Source organism: Lepus europaeus, chromosome 14 (assembly GCF_033115175.1).
Source record: "Lepus europaeus isolate LE1 chromosome 14, mLepTim1.pri, whole genome shotgun sequence".
NCBI lineage: Eukaryota > Metazoa > Chordata > Mammalia > Lagomorpha > Leporidae > Lepus > Lepus europaeus.
The window spans coordinates 64,210,785-64,236,332 of NC_084840.1; the positions used below are offsets into that span (position 1 = coordinate 64,210,785).

The 25,548-nt window shown below is 52.0% G+C and overlaps 1 protein-coding gene across 1 annotated transcript in view; it reads left to right on the plus strand.

Annotated features, from left to right (window-relative positions):
- The window catches only part of KIF26B (kinesin family member 26B), a 519,978-nt gene extending 505,695 nt beyond the window's left edge, over positions 1–14,283 (plus strand). Inside the window, exons 13-15 of the mRNA XM_062210729.1 lie at positions 4,273–4,475; positions 4,866–5,016; positions 8,103–14,283. Coding sequence (XP_062066713.1) covers positions 4,273–4,475; positions 4,866–5,016; positions 8,103–8,251 — 503 coding nt within the window. The 3' untranslated portion in view covers positions 8,252–14,283. The remainder of the gene's footprint in view (positions 1–4,272; positions 4,476–4,865; positions 5,017–8,102) is intronic.
- Positions 14,284–25,548: the final 11,265 nt, after the last annotated feature.

A 25,548-nucleotide genomic window follows, 5' to 3' on the forward strand; every position in this document is an offset into this window, starting at 1 on the left:
CCCCTCTTCCGATCCAACTCTCTGCTGTGGCCTGGAAAAGCAGTGGGAAGATGGCCCAAGTCCTTGGACCCCTGCACCCACGTGGGAGACCCGGAAGAAGCTCCTGGCCCCTGGCTTTGGATCAGCTCAGCTCTAGCCATTGCGGTCATTTGGGGAGTGAACCAGCGGAATGGAAGACCTCTCTCTTTCAAATAAATAATTCTTTTTTAAAAAAAAAAAAAAAAAAGGGAAGCAGTAAGGTGAGAGACCCTTGGAGTTAATTCACTGACGCATCCACAGCTCCTTGCCAGCCCCTCCATGATCAATGAGACGCAGTTCTGTGAGACCTGCAGTCATGCATGAGAGCCGTGGCAGCCAGCCCAGGTGGGGCACATGTGTCTGCCTGACAGACTCGTACTCTTTCAAATAAAAATATTTTTAAAAAGATTTATTTATTTGAAAGGCAGAGTTAAGAGAGGCAGAAGCAGAGAGAAGGAGAGAAAGAGAGAGAGAGAAGTCTTCCATATGCTGGTTCATTCCCCAAATGGCTGCAACAGCCAGAGCTAGACTGCTCTGAAGCCAGGAGCTTCTTCAGGTCTCCCACGTGGGTGCAGGGGCCCAGGACTTGGGCCATCTTCTACTGCTTTCCCAGGCCACAGCAGAGAGCTGGATAGGAAGTGGAGGATCCGGGGCTCGAATCAGTGCCCATATGGGATGTCGGCACTGCAGGCAGAGGCTTTACCTGCTGTGCCACAGTAGCAGCCCTTAAATAAATGGTAAAAAACAAATACCAATAACACCAATCCTAGAATGCATGTGAAAACACAACATCCCCCAAATAGCCATAACAAATTAGAACAAAAAGAAAAAAATCTGGAGCCATCACCATACCAGATTTTAAGGCATACTACAGAGAGATTATAACCAAAACAGCACCTTATTGACATAAAAACACATACACCAATGGAACAGTATAGAAATCCCAGGAACTGATCCATGCATCTTTGACAACATCACCAAAACCATACACTGGAGACAGGACAGTCTCCTTGATAACTGGTGCTGGGAAAACTGGACATCACCTGCGAAAGACTGATACTTGATATATACACACCCCCGGCCTGTCACCCTATACAAAAATCAACTCACAGTGAATCAAAGATCTAAATGTAAGCCCTGAAACTATGAAACCAGTGAAATAGAACACAGAAGAAACACGTCAAGATACGGGCGTAGGCAACAATTCTTTGGATAAGGTCTGAAAGCACAGGCACCAAAAGCAAAAGCAGCAAAGTGAGAAGCTTCTGCACAGCGAAGGACGCGCACGACGGCGACAAGCTACCGTGGGAGGGGCTGTGTGCAAACCGCTCGTCTGACAAAGGGCGCAGACCCAGGGCTTACAAGGAGCTCCACAGCCTCAGCAACACAGAAGGAATCCAGTTAAGAAATGGGCAAAGGATCTTGAGCAACGTTTCTCAGAAGAAATACAATGGCCAGGAAACACTAGGGAACAATGCTCAGTATCTCTAATGATTAAGGAAATGCAAATCCAAACCCCAGTGAGGTCTGACTTCATTCCTTTAGAATGACTATTATCAAAAAGAAGAAATAAAAAAATGCTGGCCATGCTGTGAAGAAAAGAAACCCATATACACTGTCGGTGGGAACTGACTTCGTGCAGCCCTTACAGAGAACAGCATGGCTGTTCTTGAAAAAGCTAAAAACCCATCGACCCTGTGCCCCGGTGGCCCCACTTGTTGCTGTAGGTCCGTGACGTCAGCTCATGACAGACCTGCACTGCCACGCCCTCTGCAGCACTGCTCACCGTGGCCAAGATGTGCAGGCAACGCAGGTGCGCACCCGTGGGTGGGTGGCAAAGCAAACGTAGTACATACACTGTGAAGTATTATTCGGACATTAAAGATGAAATCCTGGCATCTGTGGCAAACAGGTGGGACTGTGGGTGACTGCGCTAAGTGAAATAAGCCAGGCACTGCAAGACAAATCCATGTGAGTGACAACGTGCAGTGACACTTTAAAAAAAAAAAGTCACCCATCTGAATTTAGAATGGTGATTTCTGGAGGCCAGGGAGGGTGGGGAAGGGAGACGGAAAGAGGCTGGGTAACAGCCCCCCCCCCCCCAAACACAGCCAGCAGTACTAAGTTCTAGTGTTTCCCAGCACAGGGCAGCTGCAGTCCCCAGGGTGTGTGCCACCGTATAAAGAACTGGGAGAGAGGAGCTGGGAGACTCCAGACACAAAGTTAAGGGAATGGAAAGACGAGCTGCTCTGTTTGATCAACCTACATGGTGTGCTCGTGCTGAAACACCCACTAAATCCCGTTGAAGGGTGCGAGTCTTACAACATTAACCAAATGTTTTCTATGAGTTTTTAAAAATTGAGAGACGGACTCTCTAGGACACCACGGAAGCTCCTTAGGGCAGAGCTCTGCCGGGGCAGTGGGGGCGACACTCTTGTCCTGGCTGGGGGCTGTGAGGAAGCCCAGGCTCTGCCAGGGGACAGATGTGTGGCCCTGCGGCACCTGTCCCTTTGTCACCTGCAGGCTGGGGACATTCTACTCCACGACGGCCCCGCAGCAGCCCGTGCAGCTCACGCCGTCACTCGTCCAGGAGAGCACGGAGCTGGCGGCTTGATGGTCAGGAAGGTCGCAGGTTCAGATGCTCTCTCCTCCCTCCTACCTCTCTCGTCTCTGCATCTGTTTGATGTTAGTGTCGCCTGCCTTTTGTCTTCCTGGTGCTTACGTGTTGAGTCAGAGTGCAGTTGGAATACGCGTGGGTTCGTAGGGGCAGGAGTTCGGGACTGGACAGAAGCATAACCCCAGAGAGTACAGCCTCGGTCTTAGTTTCATAAATCAGTGCCTGCACTTCCTTGAAAATGCAATACAGGTGTGTGTGCGCGTGCATGGAAGATAAAGATCTAAAGATCCGGGCTCTGAAACGTGAGGTCTGATAGGAAACCCAGGGAGCTCAGTGCTCTGAGCGTCCCTACCTGGCTCCTGACAGCCGCCCGTGGCTCCGGCTGCCATGGGGAGCTGCAGTGGTCCTGTGGTTTTCACACCCCTGGCTCCCTGGAGTAGGTGGTGAGCAGGCAGCCCCTGGTCTTGGTCTCCTTGTTCTGCACGGGAGAATTCTGATCTTCTCCTCTCGGAGGTGCCGGCGCGTGAACTCCGAGCCGGGAGGAAGTACAACTCGTTTCTTTCTGGGAGGGCCTTCAGCTTGAGCAGGTCACACAGGCACAGCGCTCAGCAGGCAGAACGCCCCTCCCCCGTCGGAATTAGGGCTGGGGGCTCCTTGGAGATCCTTGCCAGTGCCTCTGTGACCTTTGCTGACGGTGTCATCAGGGGTGGCGCTGGTGCCTGCACGAGTCCCTGGTAACAGGCAGGCATCTTCCGGGTCCTGCAGACAAGCCGCAGCGCCATGCCATCATCCTGTGCCCGGGGCTGCCCGAGCCGGGGCTCCCAAAGCTGAATCACACGCGGCCCCGGCTCTCAGCGCAGGTAGCAAAGGCTTCTTCAAACTCTGGAATGGAGCATCCGTCGGTTCAGAGTTAAGTTAGATCACACTCGCTTCAGCTTCAGGATAAACGTGCAGGGATCCTGTGGTCACTGCCCAACGAGTCTCCTTCCAGGAAGAATACAGGTCACCAAAGCACATCCACCCCAACCCTAACCCCGCGGGAGAAGCAGCCAGGCATCCCACCGTTACAGGCTTCCCTTCCAAATAGCCAGGTCTAGGGAGACCACAACCTCCCACGGGGGCTGGTGCTCTGGCGTGGTGGGTAAAGCGGTAAGGCCACCGCCTATGACACCAGCATCCCATGTGGGAGCCGGTTTGAGTCCCGGGGCTCCTCTTCCCACCCAGCTCCCTGCTGGATGAGCGTCGGGCTGCTGCTGCCGCAAGCACACGGTGCTTTCCAGAACGCCTACAACTGCAGGACCAGCGCTGGCCCTGGTGCCGTCACCTAGCCTGGGGAGGACCTGCCAAGTGTGGCCAGGCTTCTGGGCTGGGAGTCCTGGGGGGAGGGCCGTGTCGCACAGGAGGCAACTGGGAGTGGCTCTTAAGGGTAGAGTGGGGTTCTGGCTGAGCTCCTGCAGGGGAGGGCCAAGTGCGGGCTCAGGGGGTGAACGCTGAGGCGGGGGTGGGAGGCGGCCGTGTGTCAGACACAGCTCTGCTGCACATCACAGGGAGCCGGGGTGACCCCATCACTTGCTTCAACGAAATATTTAAAGCTAGAAACTCGGACAGATGACCTCTGGGCCTGACCCCCTCCCTAGGTGCCCAGCGACGGAGACTCATCCCAGCCTTGTCCCTGGACACCGCCTCCCCGGTGAGGAAGCCCGCCAACAGCACCGGGGGCCGCTGGGTGGACGGCCCCTTGCGGAGCACCCAGAGGGGCCTTGGAGAGCCTTTTGAGATCAAAGTCTACGAGATCGATGACGTGGAACGCCTGCAGCGCCGACGCGGGGGCGCCAGCAAGGTGAGGCCTCCCGCCTTGAGGAGGGGGCTCAGACCCGGGGGGCTTCCCAGTGGCTTCTGGTGGGGGTGGCAGGCAGTGGGCATCCATCCCAGCAGAGGGGCCTCTGGACAGAGATTGTGGAGAGCGCGCAACACTGCTTGCCCTGAGATGCTGTACATTTGGGCTCGGTGGCTGGGAGCCCTGGTCCCAAGGTTGCCCACCCCTGTTGCAGACCAGCCTTTACCTGACAGGGCACAGATACCCGGAAGGGGCCCAGGTTGGGCTGGGGTGGGCTGTCTGAGCCAGCTACGGTCCTTGCCTTCTTCTGGACCGTCCCTGTGGGTGCTGCCTTTGAGAAAGGGTTGACACGCGGAGTCCTCTCCACCCATCCCATCTCTTCCTCACTTCCAGGAGGTCATGTGCTTCAACGCAAAACTGAAGATTCTAGAGCATCGCCAGCAGAGGATCGCCGAAGTCCGGGCCAAGTACGAGTGGCTGATGAAGGAGCTGGAGACGACCAAGCAGTACCTGATGCTGGACCCCAACAAGTGGCTCAGTGAATGTGAGGCTCATCGCCGGGGCTGCCGTGGCGGGTTCACCAGCTGGCCGGGTGGCGCCTGCCCTAGGGCGAGCCCTACACAGAGTGTCTGTATCCCGGGGCCTGGCTCGCCCCTCCGGGCCGCACTCAGTGTGCCATCCCGCTCTCCGGGGGCTGGGCAGGAGGCTGCAGGGGCAGCAGAGAGGGGTGGATATTGTCCTTGCAAGATTGTTTCTTACAGGTCTCCCTCTGGAGCACCTGAAAATGAGACTCCCTCCCTCTCCTGCATGTAGCGCGAGATCACCCAGACAGGAAGGTTGTATTACAAATCTGTTCTTAGGCTGCAGAATCCCATTGCTTATCTGGCCTGAAATAGACAAGAATTTATAGAGCCCTTAATAGGGCAGCATGTGCAATCCTAGGAAAGCCTCGCAGAGAAGCCAGAAAGCAAGAAAAACATTTTTGAGAGGAAATAATAATGGCCGCAGTGGTATTTCCGTGTAATAGAAAGCCCAGAGTGACAGTAACCGTCTAATAACAATTCAGAACAATTTTCCTCCCTTTGAGAGACAGATTCAATTGTCTCTTATTTATTTGTTCCTAGCCATTCCATTTCTAGAAAAATAAAACGGAAGTCTGGTCCCAGCTACTGCAGTGCTATGGGACTCGGTGCTGGTGGACCAAGTAGGAACCGATACGTATACATAAGCAGGGCAGGTGCCAACCTCCCGCCCTACCCTGGCCAGGGCTGCTCCCCTCCTGCCCGCAGCCTCCCCACACACCTGGTCTCCTGGCCCAGCATTCCCTGGTCACTGTGGAGAATCCGCAGGTGGTGCCAGGAGCTGGAGCTGGTCCTGGGTGAAGGAGAAAGTGACAGGATTTCTCAGCCTCCCAGCTGTGCCCTGCCACTTGGAACAGCAGGTTTGCACGTGGTCTCCCCTGAGTACCTCCCTGGGGTCCTATGACTGTAACCAGTCTGCAGAGCAGTGAGCCACGGGCAGCTGCAGCATCTGTCTTGATGCCCATAGTCGTACAGACCTGTTCTAGGTGCTGGCTTTTTCCCCACACACCAGCTGTGTGATCCTGGGTAAGATGCTTAACCTCTCTGAGCCTCCAACACCTTAGCTATAAAATGGAAAAAATAACGTGGCCTCCTCCATTCTGTGGTTATGAGGAATTCAACAGCTCGTGCCAACGCCCATGATGAGAGCCCATTGTCTGGCTGTCACTGTTACAGCTGTCCCAGAGTTCTAGTAAACATGGGGGCACTTCAAAAAGCCTGTGCAAAACGATGAACTGAAAGATAAGCTTAGGTCAATCAAAAAAAAGGGGGGGGGGCAGTCTGTGCCCAGAAGGAGGCTCAAGAAGTCCATGGAAGATGTGCCCATGACAAAACTACGTGTAGACTTCAGAAGCTTTGACAAAGACTAAACTCACCTTTTCATCCCATTTTCCCTGAACCCTGTGAAGTGTCTTCTAAGGGAGATGTTATCTTGCAGCCTGCTCGCGTGGTGCGCCACGTCGTGGTCGGTCTCTGTTTGCCCAGATTTCGAAGATGCGAATTCTTGGTCCGAGGCTGTTTTCAGCCAGGGCACTAATGGGGCAGACAAGACAGGAATGAAGCCATCAGCTGACACCCGGCCGTGGTGTAAGCCCGGGCCTGCCGCTCAGTTCCCTGCCACCTGTGGACACCTGGTCCATCCTCCCAGAACCCCTGATCCTTAGGACCCGGGCAGTTCCCCTTCATTTTGACTGTTCTCTTTAAAGTTGGTATTTTTGGGAGAGCCACATGCCCAAGGTAGACTTGAAAATTACCTTCATCTCACAAAGTCCGGTCGTTCCCCGTGGCGGGAGCACGCTGAAACCTTGGGGCGGACGTGGCTCGGGCGCTCCCAGGGCACAGCTGCTCACGTCTTGAGAAGAATCACTGACTTCTGCTGCCAAGAGAGAGAACAGGCAGAAGTCTGCACGAACGGGGAAATACAGATGGTTTCTTTCAGATGAATTGAAAACAAAGATGCACACAACTCAGTGAGGCTGCCTGCCGCCTGTTCCCCCGGGTGCGGGGCAGGGTATAGGCACACATGCGGGCTGGGGCCCACTTTTAGTTCTGGAGCTTTCAAGGCAGTCCGTGAATATGGCCTGGCGTGGTTGTTGTATGGGGGTGCTCTCGTGTCCTCGGAGTGTTAGGCTGCTATGCGGGAGCCCCCGGTCCCCTGCCACGCTCCCAGGGAACTCGCCAGCAAGGAGAGGTCAGCTTCTAGTCCAGGCCTCGATGTTTCCAGAGCCTGGTGCAGTTCTCCAGCCAGGCTCATGTGTGTTACCTCATTTCTGTTTTATTCCTCACAGCATCTCCAGGCAGGTAGGGCAGGCAGAGAGCGATGGCTGTGCTGACGCCACTTTTCAGGAAACTGTGCCAGAGGGTACAGAGCTGGTGTGGTCCGGCTGGGAATCAGATCCAAGGCGAATCCCCTGCCTTGGTTTCCAGGGCCATCCCAATACCCCTGGCTGCTACCTCTGCCTCCACTCCCCATCCTGGACCCTTTGCAACAGCTCAGAAGCCAACATGGCCTATCCTGCCGCCACAGGACAGGGTAGGAGACCTGGAGCCAGGAGGGACTGACGCCAGGTAGGAGCCGTGCAGGCCTGAGCGTTCAGCAGGCATCCAGCTCCCTTGTCTCCTGAAGTGAGGAATTCCACTGTTCACATAGTCAGGTGATCAGCACCACATTCCCCCAGTGATCAGTGAGTGTATGAGCCCACACCAGGAGGCACAAGAGTCAAGGTCAAGTTTCCTGGCTCAGAGGACCTTCATGTGAGAAGACAGAGGTGTGATAGCTTACTCTAGTGAGACCCCAGAAAGAGGGATTCTCCCCAGCTCAGCTTGAAGAGCGACATCCTTGATGGATAATCAAGAATAATTTCATAGCCCCCGTGCCGGTGGCGGTGGTGGGCACTGAGAGGCGCCCGGAGCGGGTGGCTGGGGACACTGAAGCTGCCTGCTGCAGGCACAGTGAGCTGTGCAGGCCCTGGCCGGCCTGGGCGGGGCGATCAGGGACTGTCCCTGCCTCGCTGGCCCCAAGTCTCCATCAGCCTCTCCTCTTTTGCAGTCGACTTGGAGCAGGTGTTGGAGCTGGATTCCCTGGAGTACCTGGAGGCACTTGAGTGTGTGACGGAGCGCCTGGAGAGCCGCGTGAACTTCTGCAAGGCGCATCTCATGATGATCACCTGCTTCGACATCACCTCCAGGCGTCGGTAAAGAGCCGGGCCGCCGGCTCCCCGGGACTGACGGGGCGGCCCCCTCCCCAGGCCCTCTGTGCTGGCAGCACCCAGAGACAATAGAATGAGGATGAAGGTTGGTGGCAAGTCTGGAGTGAGTTGAGCGGAAGGCGATTTTTCTTTTGTTTCCTGTAGGAAAGGTGCAAACACTAAACACGCATAGAAGGAGAGAATGATGGGAAGCCCAAGGGACGTGGAAGCCCTGTGAGACTGAACAAGCACTTTGTGGAACTTCAGAGAACTTGTTTGTACATAAGAACTGCTAGCAAAAGGGAGCTCACTCTTGTCTTGCTTTTGTGAGGAAAGGGGAGGGTAGACGTAGACTTGCTGTGGAAAGCGGGGGAAAAAAAAAAGAAAAACATACACACACCCCAGAATGATTGATTAAGTGCCTTGCAAATCTTTGATTATCCAAACATTTATGTTCATACTTTCTTGTGTACAGATGGTGCTAGTCAAGATGAAAACAGCAAAACAAAATCCCACACGTTTTTCTCTGGGTGTTTTATCCTGTTTCTGACTTGCTGTTTCTAAGTAAGTTGTGTTTGTAGAGATATTTCCTAATCAGTACTGCATATGAATGAATGTTCCTGTCTTTGATGGTTATCCCGGTAAGGCCACTCAAACAGGACGCAGAGACTTCATTGCCACAAGCCAGTGTGTGTTTCCAAAGAGAGCTTGGAGCAGCAGGTGACGCTAAGTGCCACCTCTTATAAGCAGCAGGTCAGCGGGTGCACGCAGGGCTGACCAGGGAGCAGGTGCACATGAACTTGAGAGACCAGGAGAGGAGACAGGGCCTGCAGCTTGAAGGAAAAAGGAATCCTTGGTGCCCTGGGCCCACTCTCTCCTTGTAGGTGGGCTCTTTATTCCAGCCCTCCTTTCTCCACAAATCCAGGGTGTTTGTGGCCCTCAGAACTTTTTCATGACTATTTTTATTCCAAAGACTCTGGATTGGAAGCTTGAACCAATTCAGCGGAGCCATAGTTCTTTGTTCTAGGTTGGTGAATTGATGGAAGCAGGGGCTTTTTCCCTTCAGACGCCTGCTCGGGCTTGTGTGTGCTCCGATACTCCCAGTGTTGGTTTAGAACAAGATGCTTGGCCTGGGACTGCACACATTTTCTTTTGTCCAGAATCACTGCCTAAAAGCGAGAAGTGCAGCTCTCCCCTATCCAGAGCCTCCGTACCCAAAAGGGGCGAGTTTGGTTCCCAGAACCCTTGCATCTGAAGGTAGAGTACGGTTTCTCCTCCCAGCGTCATGGAACCCTAAGTTTAAGGAGGGTGGATGTGCAGGTCTTGGCTCCTGACCTCATTCTCAAATTGCAGCAGCTGCCGATGGGATTTTTATACCCATGTTAGTGGTGGGAGCCAGAGGCAGAGCAGGACCAAGGAATCGTCACGATGCCGCTGGCCAGCACCCCAAGGAGCCCAGGAGGCCCGTGGGAGCTGGGCAGACCCTCTCCAGGAGTTTCTGCAGCCTTGCTGTGCGTGTAGGTGCTCAGGGAGTACTGCAGGCTCCTCTGGAGTGGATCACTTCCCACTCTGTGCATCCCTCCAGATGGACAAATAAGTAGCCTCGGGACGTAGGGCCTCCCTCAGCTCCTCAATGCTAACCCCTTCAGCAGGATAGCCCTGGGGCTCCTAGCCCACCTCTGGCCCCACAGCATGTGTGCAGAGGGGCTTAATTGCAATATTCTTGCAAGCCTCTGAACCCAGGAGGCTGCCAACCCTTCGAGTCTGCCACTTGGCACTCCTTCTCCTTGCTGGTTCCAAAGACACAACCTCAGGCACAGCTGCTCGTCTGTGCATTTCCAAAGGTGAGTGCTCTGGTTTTTGGTTGGAAGCAGATTTGTTGCATTGGGAATCAGTGAGCTTAGCTTGTGGAGTGGTCGCCATGCTGCCCAGACTCCTCAGCAGGCCAGCACAGGGCCTGGTGCCCCTCCCGCAGTGAAACCCAGTGGAGACATTTACAGGGATGAACCTGCCATCGGCGGCCTCTTTCCTGGGGTGAGGTCGTCAGGCCTGCTGCCTAAACCCGCGCTTGGGTTCATGCATTCTGCACATCTACATCAACTTTTTGATATACACAAAAGGGTGAAGGACACCAAGAGTTACCTTCCTCAGCCAGGATGCCACGCTGTGGAACATCTCTTAAGACCCCGCTGGCAGGGGCTGGCGCTGTGGCATAGCGGGGTAAGCTGCAGCCTGTGACGCTGGAGTCGCATATTAGAGTGCTGGTTCGAGTCCTGGCCAGGCTGCTGCACTTCTACTCCAGTTTCCTGCTGATCCCCAAGTACTTGAGCCCCAATCTAAAAAAAAAAAAAAGAAAATCCTGTTGGCCAGAGTATGTAGAAGGACATCTTTGCAGAGATGTTGTCTGTCTTGTTTCAACCTAAGTAAGCCGCAAACATCTTAATGCACCAAGTTTTACAAAAACCTGAAGAAATCCCCTATGCTGTGCTATGCTCTGCTCGTTCCTGCTCAGGCTCCCTGGGCACAGAGGAAGCAGGCCTCGGCCCTCTGTGTGGATGCAGTCCCAGTAACTGCTGGGTGCCTCACCCGGAGACCTGGGGTGGGAGTCTTGGGCCTCCTTCCTGTCTTGGCGACGTGTAAGTCAGGAAGGCAAAGGGAATGCTAACTCATTTCCACTTCATTATGCTTAAATGAAAGGAGCCAAAAAATGTGTATTTGAAATTAACACGTAGACACAGAAGCCTTAATTGCCTGTCTGAATGCTGGCCCCGCGTGCCCTGCTCCAGGCGGGTTGGAGTGGACGCGATGCCTTAGCAGCCAAGCAAAACTAAGATCCAAACAGGGAGCCGGTGAAGCTGCTTGCCCAGGGGGAGCCACGCTGCACTTGGCGCTGGCCACGCGCTGAGCAGCGGCAGTCGGCTTCGTCCTGGGCTCTCGGTGCCCACCTGCTCGCAGGAGCCTTTGATCTTCTTGTCCTTGAAGCCCCCTGCACATCACGAGGGAGCCGCCTGTGACTTTCATCTCTTTCCGAGTTGAAATTAGAACACCCTGCCTGTTGTTTTACCTGACTGCTATTCTGAGCATGCCATGCCAAGACAGCGGTGGGCCCTGTATTGACACAGGTGGAAATCACACAGGGACCCCAAGTGGGGAAGGGGCTCCTCGAATTAAAAGCTGGGATTTAAAAAAAAAAAAAAGCCCACACAGCTCAAGGTGGGAAGTGGAGCGGGCAGCAGTGTGCCCAGCAGGTGATGCGTTCGTGAGCCTGCAGCACCGATTGCAGTCAGACTTGTCCTCCAGGGTAGAGGTCCCAGGCGCCTTGCACACACGTACGGGTCATATGTTTACCACGTGCGTTTTCATTCAAGTGTTGAGCAAGAAACACCATTGTGCCCCACTTGGGTGTCTGTCACTCGTGTCCCTGTAAACCGGCTGCTGGCTTTGGGCTTCAGGTTATAACACTCACCATTCACTGTGGCCACTCCGTAAGCCTTCATTATGGGCGTTACTGTTGGAAAGCTGCAGTCTGACCGTGACGTCGTGGGCTAGAAGGCAAGGCTGCCAAGAGCCCGTGGATTCTCCATTGCACACGTAGCTGTCGGTGTCACCGGCGGCTGCTGATCTGTAACCGAGCCCTTCAAAGTAATGGTGCATTGAATGTTTTTAGGTTTCTTCTTCCCAGATGGAGTTTAGACTGTAAAAGAGATCGCTAAAGAGGAGTTCGTCTCCAAACTGAAAACGTTTCATGAATCTACTCATGTTTCTTCCTGCTGGGATAGTGCCCCACTCTGAGCAGATGCAAAGCGTTTCGTTGCTGTTGAAGGCAGCGTGTTTTATACCCAGAAACCATGCGGGTAAGGAACAGTTGAACGTCCTGTTCGCTGGTAGTTGATGCTGACGAAATATCCTTTGCCATTGTCCCTGCTGCCACCTGGGCAAAGCAGCCCAGTTTTCCACGCCAGGAGGGGAACTCTTGGAGGCTGCCTCCCATACCCGAGCCTTCTGCCTGGGGAGAAAAGGCCAGCCCAGCCCACTGTGTCTGCCCCCAGGGAAGTAAAGCCGGTTATTCGGCTTCCTGGATGCTGCCTGGGTCAGTTCTGAAGTTCTGGGGAGAGTCGGGAGCGACAGGTGGTGGCGAAACCGTGTTCCTCTCTCCTCCAGCAAGTGTCTGCCAACGTGTGTGGGTAAAACTTACCAACTGTGTTCCTTAGCAATCTTCCTGAAGACATAGCATTGTTAAATTACAAATTGTTCATTATTCCTGTGGTAATAAAAGCATAGTTCCAGTCCAGAAGAAACATGTTTTACAAACTGATTTGTCCACCCATAAACCAACACATTCTGCTTTCGGTGATCCCACTCAGAACCTAAGGTGATGGCATGATATTGGACCCCAGGGGTGCCTGAGGCAGCGTCAAGCCTTCATCCATCTAAGCGGAGGTCCCCAGCATCTCCACGTGAGGCACTCACACACCTGTGTGATGTACATGGACATGACCTTCCAAACTGAAAGCAGTCCATTCCTTCATTCCCCTAACACACTCAGTTTGTGAAGACGTTCTGATTAATTTGTCAACTCGGGCTGTTGATTTACAGCATTGCTGGTGTGTTTTTGTCACTCATTTATATATCACGTTGGGCTTGCTGTCCGAGTGCTGTGCACTAATGTGTTGGTCTGGGGGACCTGTCTGCAGCTGTGTCCTGTCCATGCATTTCTCCCTCTAGCAGAGTCTGTCAGCACAGACATGGGCTGTGAGGACAGAGAAATAAATCCAGAGAACCGGGATTCGGGGCCAGTCCTCCAAGTATACAGCAGTTTACGAGCTAAGCTGTCTGCGTAGTGAGTAGCCAAAGGGGAAAAATCCCTTTGTTGTGAATTTGATGTTAATGGTCTTAGAAATCTACAGGCGGGGTGGAAGATGATCCAGACTCTTCCTGCTGGCTCAACATTAAATTTCAGGAAAGTGCTGATGGTATTTGCTTCCTACTTTTCCCTAAGGTCCCAGCCACCCCCACTCCCTACCCCCAGTGCTAAGAGAGTTGAGAAAGCAACTAGAGGTTGTTACCTTGGATATATAAATAACCTTTTTTTTTTTTTTCTGGAAAAACCAAAGCACTTTAGTGTTTCTTACAACCTGTAATAGTACTTAAGGCATCTTTGCCCCCTCACTCGACCCTTGAGAAGCAGGGAGGGGCTGGGGTCGGCAGTGACTTTTGAGAGGCAGCCAATCCTGGGAGGAAGAGCCTTGGGCTAGGAGAAAGGCAGCAGGTGCCAGGCCTGGCTCCATCATCAGCTGTGCCATCTGGGGTGGGTCACCTTACTCTGCTGGACCTCGGGTTCCCCAGAGGAAGATGGGGCAGGGAGGGGGCTGCTAGAAGCTGCCCTTCTGGAATAGGGTGAAGCAAAAATGGTATCCCCGATGGGACACGCTTTGAAGAAATTAACGCTCTCTGTACGAGCTGGGGATAATCATGTAGAGATGAAGAAGCTGAAGTCAATTGTCACATCTGGTTCAAGTTCACAGAGCAGTTTTATAACAGAACGGGGCTTATGTCCAGTACAGCGGACTCTTCCCACAAGATCATGTTGCACCAGGGGTGTGTGTATGTGAACGCACACATCACTCTTTACCTGTGTGAGTGTGGATGTGTGAGTGTAGAAGGCATGTGACAAGATGGGAGAGCATAGGACAGAAACCCTGAGTTCTAATTCCAGTTTCCACAGGAGTCCTATGGCCTTGGATACCTTACCTAACTTCTCTGGAACTCAGTTTTCTCATCTGTGAAGTGAGGACATTGTGCTAAATGATCTTTGTAGTTCCTTCCGGCTCTAGCTCTGTGATTCCACGATGAGTAATGTATGTATGTATGTATATATAAATATGCTTATCTGTAGAAATGGGCCCATCTGAAATTTGGAGACAAGGCCTGCCCAAGTGCATTTATTGTGTCAGAAACACGAATTCACAAACAAGTTCATAGTATCTTATTTTGAAAATCAATGGTAGTATTTAATGTCATTATTTTAAATCCACTGTTTAATGGACGGAAAGTGAGTTGTTTGAAAATTAAGTTCTTAGTTCATAAATATTTGCTGTTGAATTTTTTTTTAAATAAAGCTCATTTGTTAAGGTCAGAAATTGAACCAACTGCACTTGGGCAGGTCCCAGCAGCCTGTTTGCAGGCTGGTTTTTGTGTATGGACCTCCACATAGCTATATAAAAGGTAGCTGTCGGCTTGATCATGATAAATATGAACAGGCTTACCTGGAGAACAGTCTGAAAAAGAAAGTTCAAGTTCTCACAAACTGGTGACATGACTCCATTAAGCTGTGTGCCATTTCCGGTGTGAAGACATTGTTTGCTGGCTACGATCTCTTTTTGTGGCATATGAGGTGTAAAATGTTGTCAGAAAAGAATCTGGTGTTTAACAGAATCGAACTATGGTGGCATTAAATGTTCACTTTTATTCTAACCTGGACTCATGACTTCCTCTGTCCACTTGATCCTTCCTTATGTAGGGAGAAAGCAATTCAGAGCCTGAGGGGTCAGATCTCTTCCCTAGAGCAACATCTGGGCCTGGGTCTCCTAGCCGCAGATCAGCTCAGGGACTCTCCAGGGCGAGGCCAAGTCCAGGAGCTCAGCCAGGAGTGGGAGGAGGCGAGGGCTAAGTCCTGTAGCCCCTGGAATTGTCCTGTGACGCACCCGGGAGCCGCTGGGGGGTGCTCACACACATTTCTGTTGGCTTACAGATACTCCCTCAGTCCAGAGTCTCAGAGCTCACACACAGTCAGGGCATTTGTAGTCACTGCAGACTGAGTGGACCTGGACACAAAGACGCCCCTGTTAGGAAAGAGCCCCTAGGGCAGCACCTGTCCCCAAAGACAATCTCCTCCACGCTCCCAAAGCCATTTCCTCTGAACAGCCAAGAGGACAGCCTGGACAGGGGACCACGTTCATCCAATCAGCTGAGTGAGTGCAGTCCCAAGACACAGGGCAGGCAGCCCCCTCGAAGCAAACACACTCTTTCCTCCCAGCGGGGCCCCTGCCTGGAAGCCTGGCCCCTCTGCCGAGCCTGTCTGCACATGCACACCTCCGAGGCTCCTGTCGGTCCTCTCTCCAAATCCTAGATAAGACCTTCCCGGTCTCCCTCTGCATCACCTGAGCCGAAACCCTAAGACACAGGGGATTGCTGGAAATGATGCCTCTAAGAGTAATTGCAAGTGCTTCCACCGCTCGCTGCCTGGGAGAAGAGAGCAGAGGGAGGCGGAGTCTTGAGGTGTTTCTTATCCCATTTGCCCCTCCCAACTGGAGCCTCCGCTGCTCAGTTCTCCCTGGTCTGGCACGGCCTGTGACACTGTGTTGTTGAAGCTTCATATTGGAGCTCCTCTTCTCTGAAGAGCTTGGCGAGGGGCTATGTGTGGTCAACAGTAGTAGGTCTCACTGAGGAAAAACCTATCTAAATATACAGTCTTAGGTGTATTTTTCTCAAACTATTGAACTTGGCATGGAAGGGACAGAAAGAACAGAGCAAGGTGCCACCTTTGTCCTGCAGTAACAGGTTGGGCTGTCCCTGCACCTGAATGGAGATGTTTCTGCATCCCATTTAGGGCCCTCTGCAGTGTCTGAGGCTCCCATCTGCTCCTCTTGTTGAAGGCAGCGTTTCCAGGAAATCTTTTCAAGTATACAGAGCACTTGGCTAGGAAATGCATTGACCTAGCAGTGTTTGGTGTGGCCCTGGCACTGTGGGTGTCTCTCGTTCTTCTGGATTCCAGTGTCTAGAACGGAACCTGGAGCATAGTGCATGTTCAGTCGATCCTAGCTGAGTGGATAAATCAAGTGAATCAACTGTGGGGGAACAAGAGGCAACAGACAAAACCTGGGCGGGAGTCTATGGAAATTTCAGACTCCTTTGAGGAAAGGACCAAAGGCGTGCATCTGCAAATCCCTAGCTGGGATGAAGTCCCTAAGTCACAGGGGAAGAAGGGCGCCAGGACCGCACAGGGCCCCACAGGGCCCAATTCATGCCCTCGGCTTATTACACACGGCCTTGACCTCCCATCTGCCAACCAGCCTTGGCCTTCAGGCCTCGTACAGCATGTTTCTCTCCAAACCAGCAGTGTGCAAACACTCAGATTACTACTCAACATTTATAATCACTGAGCAAACCTCTACTGAGCACCATTTGCTCTGTTCCAGACACTTCTGTTTGCTGATGAATAACACAAATTCTGGGCTGCAGGAACTCAGCCTGGTGTGCACACAGAAACCTCACCACAAATAGGCAAACCTGCTCCCCCCAAGGCAGGCTTCTGCCAATCCTGAACTCGTGTCCCTTTGCCTGTCACTCAGGCCTTAGCCCAGGCTGTCCTGCAGAAGGGTGTTTCAAGGCACAATGTCAACAGGGCAGGGAGCAGGGGAGAAAGGAGGAGAGAACAATGGTCCCCTACCTGGGGGAGGCAACCCAGGGCCACCGAGGTAGCTGCCATGTGCAACGTGTCCTCCCTTTTGTTTCATTCTGAAATTAAATGGCCCTTGCTCATCCCATCCTTGGCATTTCTCTCCCCAGTGGGCCCCTGGGTCTAGATGTATAAATCACACACCTGCGCGTGCTCAGACGAAAACTCCGAGGACTTCACACCAGACCTCTCAGGTCCCTGAGGACACAGTGAGGGAAAGACCATTTTGTAAAACATGGACTTGGAGGAGATAAAAACCACCTTTACTCTCACCCCAGAGAGAACCACTGTTAACACTTTACAGACAAGGACACACACACACGAATGTGTGCTTCCACAAGTTTGCATCATCCTGGACCACCACCCTTTTAGGATTCTATCCCTTTAAGAATCCTCCCGTGAAGGTTTCCCAGTCGGTACCTGTGCTCTGATAACACCCCATCAAGCAGAGTGCCTGACACCTAGGTACTGCTGTGGCCTACTGTTGGACTTCAGATTGCTTCCACTTTGCCACTATGATCAAGCACACAGTAAGAAACATGTTGAACACAAATCTCCTTTTCTTCTACAATAAGTCCCTGAGGATAAGTTGCTAGAGGTGAAATAGACACAACAAGAGGAATAAACATTATAAGGTATTTTACACACACCGATTGCCATGTTTCAACAACAGTGATCAGAAGCCTTCCCCGATGGCCCCAGATAGAGTCGTCTGTTCCTCTGAAAACTTTTTTTGTTAAAAATTTGAGAGGGAGAGGGGAGGGAGAGAGCGAGCGAGCTTGGTCTTCACCCACTGGTTCTCTTCCCAAGTGGCCACAACAGCAAGTGTTGAGCCAGACCATGGCCAAGAGCTTCATTCAGATCTCCTACATGAGTGGAGGGACCCAAACACTTGGGCCGTCTTCCACCGTTTTTCCCAGGCACATTAGCAGGCATCGACCAGAAGTGGAGCAGCCAGGACAGGAACCAGCACCCATATGGATGCTGGCTTTGCAGGTGTCAGCTTTACCTGCTATGCCACAACACTGGCCCCCTCTGTAAACTTCTATTTCATGTTCATGTCACAGATACATGTTAAGGAGTTCCAATGTGGGACAGTACTCCTGTTACACTAAATTCTTATTATATACTTTATATTTTAATGTGGGATGTGCTTATCTGTCTCTAAATATTAAACTTCGACGAGGTAGAAGCTCTTTTACGTGATCCTTTTTGGCTAGCATAGTGCGAGGCACAAAACTAAGCTACAGCATAGGGGATTTAGGCAGAGCCTACAGAAGGAAGTGAACTGTTCTCGTAAGAAGAGTATTTTGGAAATGCTTCCCTGAGGATTTTGACCCACATCTCCATTCCGAGAACTCCGGACTGAGGAGTGTCAAAGCTGGGGTGCTGGCTTGAAAACTACACCTTGCAGGGGACTTTGTACAAAGAGAATCGAGGCCCCATCTGTCTTGTCTTGTTACCTCCCGGGCTTTTTTCTGAAGATGAAAGAACTTCTACGTGAGAGTCTGCCTTAACCTGGCAAGTGCTCAGTAGGAGTAAGGTTTCAGTCTGTTTGCTGCTGCTACAACAGAATACTACCAACTGGGCCATTTACAAACCATAGAAATGTGTTTGGCTCAAGGTTCTGGGGCTGGGAGGTCCGAGAGCCTGGTGCTAGCATCAGGCAAGAGTCATCCCACGGAGAGAGGTGGCCGGGCAAGCAGGCACATCCAAGACAGAAGGGACTAGATGAGCAAAGGAACAGATAATGGCCTTAATCCTTGCATGACAGCAACGCCTCCTGCAGTGCCCGCCTCTCAACACTGTCACAGTGGCGATCAAATTTCAGCACTCATTTTGGAGGGGACAGGCAAACCACGGTGGGTACAGTAATGGGTGCTTGCTTTAATAACGAGAACAAAGACTCCTCAGGTAGCCTCCGCTCCTCCCACAGACTCTGTGGCCCAGTGGTTGATTCAGCATGTGACCGATACATTCAGCCAGTTGACTCGTTCGGTGTTCAGCCCATTCTTGTGTAAATATCAGTGGCCTCCATCTATTAGAAGGTTGGGCTATTTGTCTCACCCTCCCTACAGCTTGCTCTCCCGTGGTTTGATCACTGACCGGAGGGCTCAGCTGGGATTCTCAGTGTATGAGTCTTTGGAGGCAAACAAACCCATGGCAGTCCTACATAGCTCCTCTGTACTGGGGCGCGTTCTGTGCTCTGTCCCCAGGCTCACAGGGGACAGAGTCTGATGGCGGGGGGGGGGGGGGGGGGGGGGCAGTCCAGCATCAAGTAGGCGGTGTGCACACAGAAACCTCAGTACAAACAGGCAAACCCGCTCCCCCTTCAAGGCCGGCTTCTCCCGCCAATCCCTAACACACGTCCCTTTGCCTGTCAGAAGCGTGTTCCAAGGCACAGTGCTCCTCGCCAAATGGAGCCGGAGAGCAAGAACCCGGCTTCAAAGGGACAGGTCCTCGCTGGCTGGATCCTGGCCCCTGCCTCATGCGACCACAGTGCCACTTGCAGTGTTTTTCAAGTCAACCACAGATTTCAACTTCTTGTTTTACCAGGAACAATCATTCCTAAATGCCTTGTGTATTCATTCATGAGCCTCCTTGTTGGATTGAGGTAGTGAGGTTTGAAGTGTTTGTGACAGAAGCCTTCAGATGCTAACTCACCACTCCTTGATGGCAGAGCCTGGAAGATCGCTGTGGAAGCTAACTCCCCACTTCTAAGGCATGGGCGAATGTTAAATCCCTCTCTCTCCACACACACACACACACACACACACACAGAGGACTTCTTATTTGGAGTAAAGCAAGTTACCAGCCAAATGACTAGCAGTTTTCATTCTGTCGCACCATGACCTGCTGCGCACACACCTGTCCCTCACCCCCTCTATCTTAGTGCTGGCCACACAGCAGTGGCACCTGGCAGGGGCCCAAGCCTACAACCATCCATAACCACACAGCCACACAGCTCCCCAGTGAGGGTGGACCTCAGGTTTCCATTTTCTATGCTGAAATGAAGCAGATAATATGAGAGTCTTTGCCCAGGGTGATTTTTCTGAGAACTTAAGAAGTAAACATGTAAGTCATGCTACCTGTTGTAAGAAGGGACTCCCACCCGGGAGGGACGCACAGGCTGAGGACACAGGGCCTCCCTGGCTGAAGAAGTGTACACTCAACACCAAAACCCAACTCGCCCTGCTGTGGTTATGGGAGGTTCCTGGTGAGCGACAGAGGGGAGGAGTGGGGAAGGTCACGGGCGGGGTAGGCTTGTGACCCATGCCAGGTGCCACTGCTACATGTCCAAGCCAGGCACAGCAGGGTGACTGGGGCCACTAGATCAACAGGAATAGAGACACAGGTGTCGTGAGCCCGGTGCTCAATGGGGACCTGCCCTGGGAGAACTGAGACCCAGGCAGTGTCCCCGGCGTGAATGAGCTCCCTGGCGGGCTCCTCGCCTGTGGCTGCCGATTTCTTGAGAACGCGTATTTCAACTTGGGAGGAGAAAGAAAAACATTTTAGCGGTAGAAGCCAGATCCAGACAAATGAGGGCCCTTTAACTCTCTAAGGTGGAGGGGAAGCTGGAGGAACAAAGAGTCCAAAGGCTGAGGGGACCCAGGTGTCACCTTATTCACCATTTTCCTCAACCCCTGGGCTCCAGTCCCACGAGTTTGTTTTGTAGAAGCCTGAAAACCTGTGCTGACGTTACCAGCGCCCTCCCCCACCCCCGCACCCCTCCCCCACCCCGGGTCCCTTCTGTGCTGTGGATGTGTCTGCGAGCCGGGGAGAGAGAAGATTCCTGTTTATCCCCCCCCCCCCCCGCCCCCTTGCCCTCGCCCAATTTATTCAGCATCACGTGGATTTTATAGGCCAGCCGGGATGTGCTGCAAAACGCCTGAGTCAGCACTTTGGGCGGCTGGCGCTGCCGCAGCTCTGCAGAGGGAGCAGCCCGCAGAGCCTCAGGGCTGGTGCCTCACCTCATGAGGTCATCCTGTCCTGCCCCTCTCAGATGGCTGAGGGCCTGCACCATGACAGATGATTGAGAGGTTTGCAACTCAGGGAGGGGGTCTCAGGGGGCAGGAATAATCTCCCTTCCCCTGAAGGCGCATGTGCAGTCACCCAGGCCGGGTGCCCCTGCCTGCAGCCTGCAGCACCACAGCAGGCTCTGGGCCCGGGCCAGCCCTCTATTAGTTAAGCATGATCAGCCCCCGCCCTGGTCCTGCGTGAATCTGGTGATGCGCAGGGACTCGGGCATCCTCTCCTACACACACACACACACACACACACACCATCACTTCCACTTAGAGAAGCCAGTCTAACTCAGGCTAGCCCCTCTTTCCATGACTGCGGGCCTTGTTTTCCTCTAATAAGAGCACCCTTTGGGAGCATCCAATAAGGAAGAAGAAAAACCCTCATTAGGACTTTCCACAGGAACAGTGCCTATGTGAACCCTAATTACTGCACCTGAGTGATTCTTTTCTACTTGCAAAGGAAGGAATCTCCAAGGTCCTTATTAAAACCCACAGAACTTCCGAGGAAGGGCGAGATGAGAAAGCTGGAGTCCCTTCTGCATTGACGGGAGTATAAACAGGTCCTGAGGGCAGCTGAACCCCAACCAGGTCAGCCCAGCCCAGCTTCCCCCAGCATCCCCCTTGGACAGGGCAGAGCACGGTAACTCGGGTTTATGGCGGCTTTATAGTGTACTAAGTGCCTTCATATTTATTACTGCCTGTCATCCTCAGCACCACCCCATTGAGGTAAGGATTAGTTCACACCTTTGGACAAGGATGAGTCAGAAAATAAAACAGAAGCTGAGAAGAGCGTGCGGAAAAAATATCAAGAAGGAAGACCTGGTTGATGATTCGCGCACGCATTCACTGCACGAGTATTTACTGGTGGCCGCAAGGTGTCAGATGTGGTTCTGGACGTGGGGAGCCACAGCTAACCAGACAGACATGGCCCACGTCCTTAGAGCCTACAGTCCAGCAACATCTCTCCAGCCCCTGCTGCTGGCCAGGCCAACACTGTGTGTGCTGCAAGGCACGCTCATCCAGTGAGGACCCGCTCTGAGCCAAGTACAGAGTCAGCAGCCGAGGCTACAGGCGGGGAAGGAACCCAGGCACCCAGGCCACTCCCTCTAGGGAGCTGGAGTCCAGCGGGGAGAAAGGCAGACAAAGCAGCAGTGATGCGGATGTGATGAACTTCCGGGGGAGTGAACAGGTGCTCCAGCAGCACAGAGGGGGAGAAGCTTGGGAAGATCACGGGGAATGAGGGGAGTTTCCAGAGGCAGGGGTACGGTGGGAGAGACAAGAGCGTTCTACACCAGGTTCTCACTCTTACATAATGAATGTCAGTCTCTACGAAGAGAAAATGATTTTCTGAATGGGTCGCACAGCACACCCAACTGTATGCTGCTATATGTAAGAAATAATTGCAAATAAAAAGATTTGGAAAGTTTGAGTATTAAGTATACACCAGGAAAATGCACACACACAAGAAAGCACGGAGAACATATTATCAGAAAATGAGGGAAGAAGCCTATGTCATTATGTAAGTGACATAACTCAGTGCTGACAACCTTTATAAATACCCATGTACCAAACAATATGGCACCCACATTCTTTAACATACATTTTACTTTTGAACGTTGATCTATGAGAGAAAACATGTGGTATTTGTCTTTCAGTGTCTGCATTATTTCCTTTGGGTAAGTGACCTCCAGTTCCATTCACTCTGTTACAGATATCAGGGTTTCATTCTCTTTATTGCAGAGTGATATTCCACAGTGTATAGATACTGCACTTTCTCCATCCACTCATCCAGTGAGGAGCTAGTTCCTTGTCTAGGCTAGTTCCTTGTCTTTCTATGCTGCTGTGAATAGTGCTACAATGAACATGGGATTGAGCGGAGTTACTAGCGTGAGAAGAGAGGCATGAGTGACCAGACCTGAGTGTCAGAGGTGGGAGGGAGAAGTGGACTCCACGTTGAAGAACTTGGGCTGGCAAGTGCTGAGGACTGAACGGTTGGATGGGCACCTGAGACTCGTGCACAGGACTGCATGGTCTTTCTTCTTGGCCCTCATGGCAGAAAAAGCAATGCGTAAAATCACGACTGGAGTTGGAAGCAAACCCAGAGGTTACGTAGTCCATCGTCACTGGACACGGAGACAGTTTCCTTGAAGGCCCAAAGTTGGGAGTAGAAATGGGGCACAGAACGCTGGCTTTTCACGGTCTCACATCCCCAGGCAATGCTTGTACTTTCCTCTTCTCAGGAAGAGCTTGCGATAATTCCTTGTTTTTCTAAGATGCTAACCTCTCTAGTTTAATTAGAGCCTTTGCCTTATCCATGAAAATCTCAGGAACTTTCTAAAGTGTCTGCAACTTACTCTCAAATAGCGTAAGGAAAACAAATATACTGTTCTTACAAGTTTTCTACAATTGTGAGATTTTTTAAAAATTCTGATCGAAATTGTGGCTAATGTATTCGTTTGCTAGGCCTTCCACTAAAAAAAAAAAAAAAAAAAAAAAAGACTGGGTGGCTTAAACAACAGAGATTGTCCTCATGTTTCTGGAGGCTGGGACAATGCAGGTAGCCAGCTAGGGACACCCCTCCCCCACGCCTGCGTAATCCTGTCCACCTGTGGTAATCAGAACCTCCTCCTGCCCTGGGACCTGGGGGCGGTGCTGGGAGTGGCTCCATGGCACTAGGTCCACCGGTGTGTGTGTGTGTTTGCCTTCTCACCTTTTAAGCAAGCTATCACTTTGTGTGCCATGGGTGCCTGTACTTAGAATCTTCGCTACGTAGGACAGGGTCTCTCCCACTGCAGGCAGTGGAGTCGCCCCAGGGCCGCCTTCTCCTGCGGCCTCTGTCGCTGGCTGGCAGGTGGCCACTTGCTTGCTGCCTCAAAAGCTCCTTCCTCTGTGCCTCGGGTGTTTGTGTGTCCAGATTGCCACTTCTTACTGGGACACCCGTCGGCCGGGATGAGGAGCCACCACAACGGCCTCTTTAGAATTCAGTCACAGCTTTAAAAACTCTGTCTCCAAGTCCAGTCACACCGTGATGTCAGGGACTACAGCTCTGACACATGAATGGGGCAGGGGACATGATTCATCGGGTAACAGTTAATGCCTTCACTCCCTCCCCCCGTCTCTCCAAATTCTCTATCATTGTGGGCTGGCAAGTGGAGAACTTCAGCAGGCCAGGGCTCACACCCTGAGCACCCAGGGGCCGGCCCTAGGTGGTGGAAAAAGCCCCACCTATCACACATTGTTGCTTCTCTCCACGCAGATGTGTCTCCATGGCTACAGTAAGTTCTGATTGGGCAGTGGCAGCGTCTGTGGCCTCAGTAGCCAGCACAGGGTTGTACGGAGGCTAGATACTCAATATATTTCCAGTGGGTGAATGAACGGAATGTTACGTAAAGGGGAATCTGAAGTCGTTAACAAAAACCAGATTAGCAAAGAACAGGGAAGAGAAGAATCTTTTGTATTAGTGACAAATGTGTCGTCTTCATAAGAGCAGGACACTCCCAAAGTCCCACGGTGTGGTTTTTCCATGAACTTTCAATGTGATGAGTCCATATTCCCCGAGACGTCCCAAGAATCCAGGGACTGCACAGTAAGCTACGTTCATCGGCTGGATAGGGCACGGTCATCTTGTGTGACTCCTGACGGCAAACGCACGTGCAGTCACACAGGTGTGGCTCTGTGGTAGATTCTCGGACGGTAGGCCACCTCTCTACCTTAACAGCATTCCTAACCTGCGCACACTGCTATGCACAGGCGCGTGCAGATCTGGAACTCTCTCAGAAAGAAACGTGTTCTAGTATTCTACGGGTGAGGCTTGTTATTTCCGCAGGTTTGATGTAGTAGTTACCCAGCCAGCCTTCCCCACACTCTTGTGCTGGAGGCACTGGCTTCTCACATTGGAAAAAGTAAAACGCCTGGAGGAGAAATAAAACAATCAGAGTGGTGGATTTCTCTGAAAGAAAGTCATTCCAATTCACTCATGGCGGGTCCTGCTTCTTAGCCACAGGGAAATCCCACTTCATGCAAGAATAATTCCATCTTCATTAATCCATAATCCAGTTGATGTCTATGGTAATTTGAGCGCTCCCTTTTTGAAGGGAGAAGATCAGCACATGTGTCTTAATAATACATTCCTCTCCCTCTTCCTGAAATGCCGCATTAGTAACCACATTTGATTGCACTGAAACCTGGCTCGGGCCCCCTGCTGATGCTCTTACATGCCATTATTAATGTGGGCCCCTTCAGGGGCTGTAATTTGGGACTCAATTTGCCATAAAATTGTCCTAAGTGTCACCTTAGTAATCGGAGATCATGTGACCCGTGAAACACATTGAACAGAAAGATGGCACCTCTTGGAATGAATGTCACATTGTCCCCAGTGGTAGAACAGCACTAGCCATTGTGTCTGAAGTGCATCTCACTGTGCCTCAGAGGTGGTGGGGAGTTACAACACTCCCTGCTCACATCCAGTGAGCTGGGCCTTCACCCAAAAACGTACTGAAGACTCAGCACACGGACCCTGGTGACCCAGCAAGCTCTCACATGGGTTGTGATGATTCTTATCTTTTTAACTAAAAATCCATCTGTGGTCTAGCAAAAGATTTTTACGCTAATTCCAGAGACAAAAAGCAGGTTAGATGTCTGCTGTGGCTGGCAACACAAAAGGAAGGTTAGCTAACCATTATGGAAATACAAAGCAAGACCACAAACAGTGCCACCTCACACCCATTAGGATGGCTATGGTTAAGGAAACAGAAAATAACAAAAACTGGAAACAGTGGAACCTTGAAGACATGATGCTGAGTGAAATAAGCCAGATACAGAAGG